The following is a 13213-nucleotide window of genomic DNA, read 5'->3' as shown; positions in this document are numbered from 1 at the left end:
GGTAGGTGTACCTAATAAAGTGGCAGCACAGTGTATGTATAATGCTTTGGACAGTGGTTTATCATTGCCAATTAACCATATCTAAAATCTCGGTTTTATCTCATTTTCCTTTACTGGGAGTACGTAGAAGCACATTCTGCTATGAATAAAAATAATGGGTTTTTAACTGCTCTGTAAAACAAAAGTTTAATTTAATATTAGAATGATTACATACTGGAACAGCATATGGCTTCTCACATCATCGACAACCACAACTCTCTACCTTCATGTTTGGATACAATTTTAGTACAACATTACTATATTCGTCCAAATGCAGGATAGTCACTGAGGACATCTTTTCTGGGGAACAGCATGGAACTGGGATCTTTGGATCCGAACTAAATACATGCGCCAAGTTTTGGATCCTGGCATGATTTAATAGTTGATTATCCTGTAGAAAAAAAAGAAATAATTAGGAATAACAATTTCCACTTTCATACGTGTACAATATTGCTTTGAATGGTGGCATTGCACCACTGTCCAAAAATTCTGATTTTAAAAATCACATATATAGTGAAACCCTTTTAAGATGACTTTGAAGCGATAAAGGAGCAAACAATTTCAACTGTTTTAAGTGGAAATTTTAACAGAATTTGACATGATTTTGCAGAATTAGTTAAACTGCTGTTATATATTAAAGGGGTTTCTTATAACGACGAATTCAAGCAAAGCAAGCATGTCCATTAACGTTAAATTTGATAATATTATTCTTATTGCAGGTGCAAAAAATCACAATTTTTTTATTTTATAATACATACAGAATGTCCATAAAGTATTAACCACATAACAAATGATTATTAATCGCAAACTAGAACTGATATATAAATTTTAAAAATAAAAAAAAAGTAATAAATAAATTTTAAAAAAAATTGAAAAAAAAAGTCGCGAGTTAGGGTGAAATTTGAAAGGTCTGCTATTCTGCCCAAACACGATAGGAGGTAGTATATGATGAGAGCCTTGTAAATTCGGCTCTGGAGAGATCATGGAGTGCAATTTTTTCAGAGTGGTCTGTGCTTGTTAACAGGAGAGACTTCTTCTAAAAGGATCGGATACACATAAATAGAAAAGATGCAAGAATATTTGCTGATGCTATCGAAGCACTGTTAGGTGAGTCGGAAACTACTAGCTTGGGGGTATTCACAGACTAAAACATTAACAGTAGCCGCAGGCAGAATCGAAAGTGATTCTTGAACTGCTTCTAACAGAATGAGCAGCAGACTGTAAACGCACTGGGAGATTCCAAGGACTCCTAGCCAGGAGCGGATTAAGGTCGGTTGAGGCCCCGGGCGCCGAAGAAAATATTGGGCCCCTTAAAAAAAAGAGAGAGACAGGAAAAATAAAAATACATGTTAACCATTTTTTTAAATATATAAAAAATATTATGTACTATTAATGTTTTATTTCCAATAAAATTTGAATATAATATATGTATAATATAATTAATAATAGCATAATAATAATCACAAAGTTTTGAACTAATAGTTGAACATATTAGTTTAACTATTAGTTGAACTAATATGTTAACTAATTTGTTGGGGTTTTGCGTGGGCCCTTCAGAAGTCGAGGCCCAGGGCGCGCGCCCGGTACGCCCGCCGTTAAATCCGCCTCTGCTCCTAGCAGTCATTATGGAAGAACTAAATACATGGGCTGTGTTAGGGCAGCTAAGAATAAGAATAGGTGTATGTATACTTGCGTGTACACCAAGGCTAGAAGTACTGTATAGAAAATAAATTTAATGAATCTGAAGTGCTCTTCAAGACATCAAAGACGGATATTGTTGTAATGTCAGAGACGTGGTATCACAGAGATATACAGTGAAACTTCTTCTAACGGACATCTCTCTACAACGGACATTTTAAAATTCCCCAACTCACCTCCATTGGTTTTAACGTGTTTTCAGCTTCTGTCTAGCGGACATTCTCTGTAACGGACGCGGACAGGCAATCTGCACTGTTTCGTTTAGATTAGCACTTAATTTGATCTCCCCATAACGGGCAGCGGGCGAGCTCACGGCCCTTTTTCTAGGCACTTTTCTTCCACGTATTGCCTCAATCGTGTGTTTATTTTCTATTTCCGATTCTCTGAATTTTATCAAGGTTTACGTCGCGGTTCTAAACCCTTTTTCAAGAATTTTAAGGCACGTGTAAAACTTCTGATGAATTCGGTGTGTGCATGGGGGGGGGGATATGGTCGGCCTTTCGTCTTTTCAGTTTCAGTTTTCAGTTTTGTTCAGTGTCGTGTGAAGTGCACAATGTCTTTTCGTAAACATTTAACTTTAAAAGATAAAGTCGAACTCATTAATGCGTATGATCGGCAAAAAAATAGTGTTCGCAATCTCGTGCAAAATTCAAAATCGGGAAGACGAAGGTAAGCGACATCCTAAAGAAAAAAAAATGAACTGCTCAAACAATTTTGGCAACACGGAAATGATCAGGTTCAAAAATCATTCCCGAAAACTGTTGGACTTGTTTGACAATGTTACGTACGAGTGGTTTTGTCGCGCACGTGCTAAAAAAATTCCCATTAATGGGCCTATTATTAGGGAAAAGGCTTTGGAGGTTGCGAAATCTATGGGAGTAAATGAGTTCAAAGCTTCTGTGAGATGGCTAGACAAGTTCAAAACTCGGCATAAAATTTCTTCGAAAACCGTAAGTGGTGAAGGTGGATCTTGATACTGGGGTTGTAACAGAGTGGACCGTCAAATTGGAAGAGTTATGTCGTGATTTTGAAGTTAAGGATATTTACAACTGTGACGAAACAGGGTTGTTTTTTAAAGCTCTTCCTGAAAAAACGAGTCTAAAAAATGAAAAGTGCCAGGGTGGAAAAATTTCTAAGGAACGCTTGACCGTACTATTGTGTAAAAATATGCTGGGAGACTTTGAACAACCTCTTGTTATAGGAAAACCACAAAATCCTCGTTGTTTCAAGGGCATAAAGTTGAATCTTTTGAATGTTCACTGGAAGTCTAATAAAAAAGCGTGGATGACACTAGATATCACGAGCGAATGTATAAGTCACTTTAACCAAAATATGATTCGTCAAAACAGAAAAAATGTTCTTTTCATGGATAATGAAAAGTACATTTTTTCAATTGATTCGTACGTTGGCATTCGAGGTGAGCGGACGCGCTTAGACAGGGCTCCTCAGTTAAGTGGTTTACTTTTGGATAGTGCTTTTAAATATTTGATTTATTTAAATATTGTTGGATTATTTTGTTATAGGTTTTCCTGTAACTGTTTGATTTTAATAATATTATAGATATAATTTTTTAAAGTTACTTTCATTGATATTTATTTAATTTTATAATGGTTGTTACGAGATCTGCCTTAAACACGTCACAGGGTATCGTGAGTCACACGGAAATAGCAGATGGCGATTTACGGGTGAGTCATGATTTAATCCGTTGTGGAACCTGTGGAATGTTTTCCAAGGTCGACCTGGTGACTAATCCTACCTCACCTGGGGATTCTTTTCTTTGTGATCGATGTAAGGAGTGCACCGATCTTAAATTACAATTTGGTGCACTGATGGAACAATTTGAGTCCCTGAAAAAACGAGTGCTTGCCCTCGAAAATAATGCTTCTGGGAGCTCGTCAGGGACTCAAAACTCCAGCAATCTACCAAGTGATGCACACCCGACTCGAGCCTCAAAACAGAAAAACCAAGTGCAAACTACCCTGGTTAGAAAGGACATTGTTTTATTAGGAGACTCCATTGTCAGGGAAACGGGGAATATTTTTTGTAATAAAGATAGGTGGAGCAGAACCAGAGTATGTCTGCCGGGAGCAACTATTGATGATGTCACCCACAGATTGTCAGATTTTAAAGGGGGTAAAGAAAATATTATTATTCATGTGGGGACAAACGATATTAAACGTACACGATCTGACGATTTGTTGGAAAAATACAGGACCATGCTGAGGAAATGTCGCGAGCTAGGCCATAATGTCTATGTGTCTGCAATTCTGCCCACACACGATAGGAGGGATTATATGTTAAGAGCCTTGTGGATTAACTCAAGACTTGAAGGAATCTGCAAGGCTTTAGGGGGTAAATTTCTATCAGCATGGCCCACACTTGTAGGTAGAAGGAATTTGTTTTGTAGAGATGGGATACACTTAAACAAAGGTGGTGCAAAAGTTTTTGCCAGTATTATTGAGGATACCTTAAAGGCTCAGGGAAACTGCTAGTTAGGGGGGATGTGTGTAATACTGACACGCGTTTATCTGATAATATTGGTCAATGTAACTCTTGCACATACCTTAAGAGTTCTTATCTGTTACCCCAACTGGACGTATTATCTAGATGTTCTGGGGGCAAAGACGTTTCACGTGAGCAGGTAGCTAATATCAGGAAAGAGAGCCTAAAAAACTTCAAGGTTTGTGTTAGGGTTGTTAAATATACAAGAACAGTAAATCTTAATTGTTTATACAGTAACGTGAGAAGTGTCGTCAATAAAATGAGCGAATTCGAACTGCTGGTTAAAACAAGTAACGCGGACATAATAGGGCTTACGGAGACGTGGTGCCACCCGGAAATTGGGGATGATGAGTTTCAGTACGGCTTGTATAATGTATTTAGGAAGGATAGAGTAGATAGAAGGGGTGGTGGGGTAATGCTTCTTATCAGAAGCAGCCTGAGTGCGACGATAGCTTTCCCAGATTCAGACATTTCACATGCTAGTATAGAGTCTGTATGGTGTGAGATAGTTGGAAACAAAGGTACAATGCGAGTAGGCGTAATCTACAGACCAGGTGATTGTAAAGACTATGACAAAAGCCTCTACATGCAAATGGAATGGGCAAGTAAGCGTCAATGCCTTATTATGGGTGATTTCAATTTGCCTCTAATTGATTGGAGTAAATGGGAAGGAAACTCGACATGGGGAACAAAATTTTTAAATCAACTAGATGACTGTTATTTGTATCAACATGTCAGCGAAAGTACTAGAGAAAAGAATATCCTAGACCTCATCATCACACATGAATCAGATGACATAACAGGGCTGACAGTAGAGGAACCAGTAGCAGGAAGTGATCACGGAGTTCTACGGTGGATGATGACGAGAGAGGTAGCAGAAGTAAAAGGCAAAGGAATGGGTTTTAATTTCAGAAAAGGAAATTACGATGCCTTAAGGTACTACATGGCCTCTATTAACTGGGTAGATATCGCGCAGAGAATGAATACAATTGAACTGTGGTACGCTTTTAAAACATTAATCACAGATGCCTTGAATGCGTATATACCATTAAAAAAATACTCCTCGAGAAGGGTTCCAAGTTGGATGAATAGTGAAGTTGCCACATTACTTGAGCAGAAAAAGGTGGCATGGAAACGTTACAGAGCAATAAAAAGTACTGAAGCCTATAACAGCTACAAGATGATCTGTAATAGAGCCACAGAAAAGGTTCGACAGGCAAAGGCAGTTTATGAGAAATCACTAGCAAACAGAGCAAAGAGGGGGGATAAAGAATTCTTCACATATATAAATGCCAAGAAGAGCAGGACAAACCAGATCGGACCTTTACGTAAGGGAAAGGGGATAGTAATAAATACACCAGCTGCCGTTGCAGATGAACTCAACAGTTATTTTGCATCGATATTTACAAATGAAAAGCCTTTTGTGGCAATGGGAAATTGTGGGAGCGAAGTTAAAAAATATGTAATTAATGATATTGAAATTTCGCAAGATTATTTAATGAAAAAACTTTCAAGCCTACAGACCAGTATGGCTCCTGGAGTTGATGGAATATACCCTATAATCTTGAGAGAGGCGGCAAGCGAGTGCATTGAACCACTGAGGCTGGTTATGCGAGCATCACTAGACTCTGGGGAGATTCCCTTGGATTGGAAAAGTGCAAATGTATCTCCCATACATAAGGGTGGCTCTAAAAGTGAAGTGGGAAATTATCGACCTGTCAGTCTGACTTCAGTAGTAGGGAAAATCATGGAGGCATTGATCAAGGGTGGAATTCAGGATCATTTGGATAGAATTGAAATTCTCAAGGATACTCAGCATGGTTTTGTAAAGGGAAAATCATGTTTAACAAATCTGGTTCGCTATTTAGAAAGGGTCACTCACGAGCTGGATTTAGGGAATAATTTCGACATTGTTTATTTAGATTTCAGCAAAGCTTTTGACTCAGTCCCACATGAGCGGTTGCTTTATAAGCTGGAACAGGTTGGAATCACTGGGAAAATCCTTAGATGGATAGAAGGATGGCTTCAGGGCAGGAGGCAGAGGGTTGTGATAAATGGCTATTCCTCAGATTGGGTTGATGTAAGAAGTGGGGTTCCCCAAGGATCAGTATTAGGACCACTGTTGTTTTTAATTTTCATAAACGACATTGATGAAGGGATAGAGGGCGTGATGTCTAAATTTGCAGATGATGTTAAAATTGGTAGAGTAGTTAATGATCACTGTCAAGCTGAGCTTCTTCAGAGAGACCTAGATAGACTTCAAGAATGGTCAGAAAAATGGCAGCTGTGCTTTAATCCAACAAAGTGTAAGGTATTACACCTGGGAAACAGTAATCCCAAAATAACTTATTCACTTGGTGGAGTTCAACTAAACCCAGTACTGGAGGAAAGGGACTTGGGTGTTACGATACGGTCAGACATGAAATTCTCTGAGCATTGTAAACAGGTTGCAAGGAAGGCCCATGGTGTCCTATCGATGATCTATCGAATTTTTGCAAGTAGAGATAGGGACGTGATAATCCCATTATATAAGGCCTATGTTAGACCACACTTGGAATACTGTGTTCAAGTATGGAGACCGCACCTAAAGAAAGACATCGAGCTTCTTGAAAGGGTGCAAAGAAGGGTAACTCGCCTGTTGAGATCGGCAAAAGGGCGTCCTTATGAAGAAAGACTTCGAATATGTGGGTTGCAGAGTTTGGAAACTAGACACCTTAGAGGAGATTTGATTGAGGTGTTTAAGGCTCTGAGAGGCATCAGTAAAATGAATGAGGACAAAATTTTCAAGATTATAAATGATGCTAGAACTAGGGGACATAAATTCAAGTTACGGGGGGAAATGTTTAGATTGGACTGCAGGAAGTTTTATTTTAGCCAGCGAGTTATAAATTACTGGAATAAGTTGCCTTCATGGGTGGTAGAGGCCGACAGTTTGGGGAAATTCAAAGGTCATCTGGATAGTACTTTCGGGTAAGGGAAGCGCATAGGATGATAGGATTAATTTCCTTTTTATTTCATTTTTAATTTCATTTTATTATTTTTATTTATTTATTAATTATTATTATTTATTTATTTAATTTTTGTTTTTATCATTGTTTTGTTCGGATTTTTTTTTTTTTTTTTTTTTTTTTGGCTGGTGCAGCATAAGCCATAGGCTTTCTTGCACCATACGGCCGTTACTAATACTAATACTAATACTAATGCTGCATCTCACCCGCACATTGAATTGTCCAACATTCAAATCGTTTTTATGCCACCAAACACATCTGCAGAGTGTCAGCCCTTGGATCAAGGGATAATAAAAAAATTTAAACTTCACTACAGAAAACGTGTTTTAAGACATCTCATTGCAAACATGAACGATGTAACATGTGCGAGTGACCTTGCAAAGAAAATCAGCATCCTAAATGCGATTCAATGGATTTCCTCTTCAGTAAACGCAATTAGAAAACAAACTGTCGTGAAACTGTTTTGCAAAGTCTGGCTTCTCAAACGCAAAAATTGAAGTTCTGAACAGCAATGTGGAGTACCAAGAAGAACAAGAACTTCAACATCTATTGATAATGTACGATACGTCAGCTACAAGTGACCCTGCCTACAAAGATATAGACTCGAACCTCACTACAGAAGATGGTGCTCTAGATATCAACGACATTATCATCGATATTTTTCAAGAAGTTCCTCATGAGGATGAAGAAATGGAAGGAGGTCATTCTGTCGAAGAACATATTAACGACGAACCACCGATGAAAATAGAAGAAGCTCTCATACAAATCAATCGTTTAAAAATGTTTTTCGCCGCTGAAGAAGATACTGAAGGACTTTCGATGGTTTCTTCACTCCAAACAAATGTTGAAAACAAAATTATCAGCCGGAAGAAGGTGCAGAAGAAAATAAGTGATTACTGTGTTTATTTTTCTTAAGATAAAGTCATAATATGCATAGCACAATTGCATGTATATTATTTACAAAAATATTGTTCAAAATCTGTATATATTTTAATTTAATTTTACATTAAACGTTTAACGATTTTTCTTTCTTTTTTTTTTCTCCCTCAGACTTCTTGTTAGCGGACACTTCTCTCTAACGGACACATTTTCGTTCCTCATGGCTGTCCGTTAAAGGGAAGTTTCACTGTGACAGAACGGGAATTTGGGGAGTACAATGTGTACAGAAAGGACAGACAGTACACGAAGGGAAGAGAAGTTATGTTGTTAGTTAAGAAACACATAAAATCTGAGGAAGCGCATCCAGTTGACATAGGTGGACAGTGCGATGTTAAGTCAGTTTGGTGAGACATAAGCATTGGGAAAGGGAAAATGAGAGTAGGAGTGTGTTATACTCATAATGACTCTGATGATTACAACAAACAATTGTGCGGTGAAATAGACTGGACTAGTAAATCAGAATATCTTATAATGGGGGATTTTAACTTTACAGATATTGACTGGAACTTGTGGTCGCTCGCACGCTAGCAAGCAAGAGTTTTGTGGATTTATTCGATGGCTGTTTTCTGCAGAAACGTGTTCGAGAGGCAATCAGAGGGAGTAATACTCTTGATCTAATTATCAGCAGTGATTATTCATGCAATAAGAATCTGCAGATAAATTAACCACTAAGTGGCAGTTATAAGAGTGCGCTGATGTGGAATTTACTTAAGGATGTAACTACCAATCAGGGATAAAGGGAAGGGTTTTTGCTTTGGTAAAGGTGACTATAGTTGTCTCAGATTGTTTTTAAATTTTATACAATGGGTTCAATTAATGATGTTACGAACAGCGGATTCTAAATGGGAAGCTTTCAAGAAATTAATCTTGAAAGCTACAAGGCTTTTCATACCATGTAAGAAATACTGTTCAGGGTTTAAGCCTAAATGGATGCCAGATGAATTAATGAGGCTCGTGACAGAGGACAAAAATTCATGGAATGCATATAAATTATCAGGCGACACAGAAGCCTATGGTAGATATAAGCTAGTCTGTAATCAAGTCACAAAGGAGGTTAGAAAAGCGAAAGCAGATTATGAGAAATCTTTGGCAAAGGATGAAAAGAAAAACAACATAGACTTCTTTGCTTATGTAAACTTTAAAAGGAAGGGGATGAATGAGATTGTTCCACTTGATATTGATGGTTCGACTGTTGATGATCCTGGTCAAATATCACACAAACTGAATGTGTATTTTTCATCTACATTCACACATTAGGAATTTTGTAAGGATGGGGAAGACAGAGGCTTATTAAACTCTAACAGAGTGCTAAATGATTTTGTAATAATGGAGAGAAAAGTGGAGGAGAAATTATTGAAGTTAAACATAAGAAAGGCACCTGGGGGGGGGATGCAATCTATTCAGTTATATTAAAGGACGCACAGAGGGAAGTAAGCAAACCCTTAGACATAATTATGAGAGCATCCTTGGATTCAGGGGAGATACCTATGGACTGCAGATGTGAAACTGTATCCCCAATTCACAAAGGGGTTTCAAAGAGTGACACAAGTAATTATATACGTGTTAGTTTAAATTCTGTTCCAGGAAAAATAATGGAGTCACTGGTTAAAGAAGCATTGCAGGATCATCTAGACAAGACTGCAGTAATAGATCAGACACAGCATGGGTTTGTTAAGGGGTGGTCTTGTCTGGCCAAGTTAATTAGATACTATGATGTAGTCATAAGAAAATAGACGCAAAAAATAATTTTGATATACAGTACTTGGACTTCAGGAAAGCTTTTGATACTGTTGCATATAGGAGACTACTGTACAAATTGGAGCAGTGTGGTATTAAGGGCAAGTTGTTAGAATGGCTAAAGGGATGGTTGAGTGGGAGACGACAGAGAGTGGTATTCAATGGACACTGCTCTTCGTGGACTAATATTATTAGTGGAGTCTCCCAGGGGTCGGTGCCGAACGAGCCGATTGTTGTTTTATGTATTTATCAATTATATTGGTGCAGGTATATCAGGCTTAATGTCCAAGTTTGCAGACGATACAAAGGTTGGCAGGGTTGTTAATGATAGTAAAGAGAGTATGCTATTGCAACACGATCTAGAAAAGTAGTGCAGATGGGCTGAGATGTGGCAACTGACGTTTAACTTTGACAAATGTAAAGTACTGCATATGGGTAGACGTAACCTCAGAGAAATGTACCAACTGTGTGGCACTACACTTAGGGTGTAGAAAATGAAAAAGACCTGGGAGTAATTGTGTAGTCAGATATGAAGTTCTCTGAGCAGTGCAGAAGGCCTGTCACGGAGTCTTGTCAATGATATACATAATTTTGCTAGCAGGAACAAGGAGATGATTATCCCTTTATATAAGGCAATGGTCAAGCCACCCTTTGAGTACTGCGTACAGGACTGGAGGCCTCATTTTAGGAAGGATGTAGAGTTGCTAGAACGAGTACAAAGAAGGGCAATAAGATTGGTGAGGGGAACAAAAGGGTACTCTTATCAAGAAAGGCTTAATTTATGGAAATTTCAGCGTCTGGAAACTAGGCATCTGCGAGGTGATCTGATTGAGGTGTGTAAGAAGTTGAATGGTTTCAACATGCACAGTGCTGATGGGATTATTTCTCTTGCTCCGATTATGAACCTGAGTGGGCATAGATTCAAATTGAGGAAGACAGTTGTAGAATAGATGTGCGGAAATTTGCCTTTAGCCAGTGGGTAGTTGATTGGTGGAAGAGACTTCCATCTTTTGTTGTGGAAGTTGATAGTTTAAATAAATTCAAGGCAGAACTATACAACATATGGAGCGAATGGATAGGTGAAACGGTAAGATTTGAATTTTTTTTTTGGCTTATAATTGCTTCCTTTCTTGCATCATATGTCTCAACAAATGCTAATAATGTTTATGTCATTTGAAAGACCCGTTCAAAGAGTTTATATAGCATTGTGTACATGTCGCTTCCTGAACAAACTTGTCTTGTCTTGTCTTTATTGACGAGTTCATCATTCATCTGTCCAGTAAGGACAACCGTCACATCTGCAGTACTGTATCTGAGGCAGAAAAACCCAAGTAATGTCTTTAGTGAGCATGAACGAGATTTCTCCAAATTGAATGTGTGGTGCGCCCTTTCCCGTAATTAGGTGATTGCCCCGTTTTTCTTGGCTCAGACACCATAAACAGTACAATCAGTTGAATATGGCAGAGCATTTTGCGATTCCACAGGTGGCAAAACATTAACCGAACATTAACCGAATAAATAAATTTTCTGTTTATACTCCGGGACGACCAAACGGTCAGAGGAGTTCACAAGATAGACAGAATACAAGAAACAGCACCGTATTCAGTAGTCACGGGCTTGAACCCCGGTCACTCAAGGCACGTGTACTTATGCACCCGCGCGCCTGACCACTAGGCTGCTTGCTGAACGCCAACTACTTTCAGCAAGTTAGCGTTCCTGCTCATTGGGCTTTGATTGTGCGACAATTTCTCAGTGGGCGTTTTCCAGGCTGATGGATTGGAATGGGAGGATAAATTTCTGGCCCCCCCCTGGCTCACCGAATATAACCCCACTGTACTTTTTCCTGTGGAGGCTATGTGAAGGATCAAGTGTATCGTGCGCCCGTTGCAAATCTCAATGAACTTCGCGAGCGAATCACTGATGCAGTTGCATCCCTGACGCCCCAAATGCTAGAAATCACTTGTGACGAAATTGTGAACCATTTGGACACCCTACGTGCTACAATTGGTGCCCATGTGGAAACTTATTAACTTTTTGAGTTTTCCTTTCCATTGAAAAAAACTGTTGATATCTTTTGTAGTTCTTGTTACATAATAATTTGTAATATGGTCAGTAATTTATGGACACCCTGTGTATTAAACAGTATTATTTAATCTATTTGTCTTACCTTTTTAAGAGTGAAAAAGCAATTTCCAGAGCAATAATTGATCTCAATATATCGCGGTGCAATTACCCAGTCGCTTAAACCAATATCATCCAAGTCTACGACCAATTTTTTTTTTTGGCAATGCTTTGATGGATTATTTTCTATATGCACCATTTCAGATTCATTTCTATTAATCAATTCATGTTTCTGCCAAAATTCAAACAGGTCACGTTTTTGTCTTTGTCGTTCTTTACTGTGATTCTTTTCAATACCAAACGGCTTTTTAGATTTAGCTGATTCTATTATCGGAATTGCACTGAGGTTTACTTTCTTGTGTTTCGCACGAGTTTCTAGTTGTTGGATATTTGTTACTTTGTCGCCTGGATGATCAGGAAGTTCGTTGTCCAATAGTGACCTCTTGCCTCTCAGGTTTTCATTCTTATTTAGTGACAGTCCTCTCGTTATTTGGTTTTTAAGACCACCACCATGATTTATTTTTTCATAAGATGATTGACGATGAACTTTCGAAAAAATAACCAGGAATGGCATTGTATTTGTTCTCATTAAGTCTCGTAGAGTAAGAATAATGCGATACCCAGGTTCCCTGTCAGCTTCGAACTGTATTCCTAATAAATCCGAATCTCGTCGTGCTTGGTATACTAACCACTCAGAAACGTCGATATTTAGCCAACCATGTAACTTTTCGGGTATGTTCACTTTACCAAGGGGATCGATATTGCCTAAATGAGTGACGTTGAAGAGTTTAGCGAATATATTTAACGGCTGCTCACTTATTTCTTTGGCCGATTTCAGAAGACGTCTTTTATTGAAATGCAGTTCGCACTTTTGTATTACTTCTGATTGATGTATGCTACTCAAGTTAAACAGGAGCATAGAAGATTTCTTTAAATTTTCTGCAAAGAGACATGAAATTTAATTAAGCTCATTAATTAATTAAAATAGGATAGATATGGTTAGTGAAGTAATGAAAATTCAAAATTTTCATTTAAAATTTTAATTCTTTAATATTCAGACAAATCGCTTCAATTTAACTATAAATTGAGTTCGTGTGATGCAGTACAAGCTATATGAACTCCTCTTTTCACATGATTTTTATTGAAACAAAATCAAGGTCCGAATACGG

General features: G+C 38.1%; 1 protein-coding gene across 1 annotated transcript; it reads right to left on the bottom strand.

The window, feature by feature from the left end:
• Nucleotides 1-12072: 12072 nt before the first annotated feature.
• Nucleotides 12073-12963, bottom strand: LOC150081853 (uncharacterized). Its single transcript, XM_090380345.1, has one exon. It carries the CDS (start codon nucleotides 12961-12963, stop codon nucleotides 12073-12075), a length of 891 nt encoding a protein of 296 aa, XP_090236471.1.
• Between the last annotated feature and the right edge of the window lie 250 nt (nucleotides 12964-13213).

The sequence above is a fragment of the Mastigoproctus giganteus genome, chromosome 8 (assembly GCF_048544385.1).
Source record: "Mastigoproctus giganteus isolate SK-2022 chromosome 8, ASM4854438v1, whole genome shotgun sequence".
Classification (NCBI taxonomy): Eukaryota; Metazoa; Arthropoda; class Arachnida; order Uropygi; family Thelyphonidae; genus Mastigoproctus; species Mastigoproctus giganteus.
This window is presented reverse-complemented; position numbering and strand designations above follow the sequence as displayed.

Bases quoted from the DNA above. Each gene is read 5' to 3' on its own strand.
- LOC150081853 (XM_090380345.1), bottom strand. From the start codon at position 12,963: ATGCTCCTGTTTAACTTGAGTAGCATACATCAATCAGAAGTAATACAA.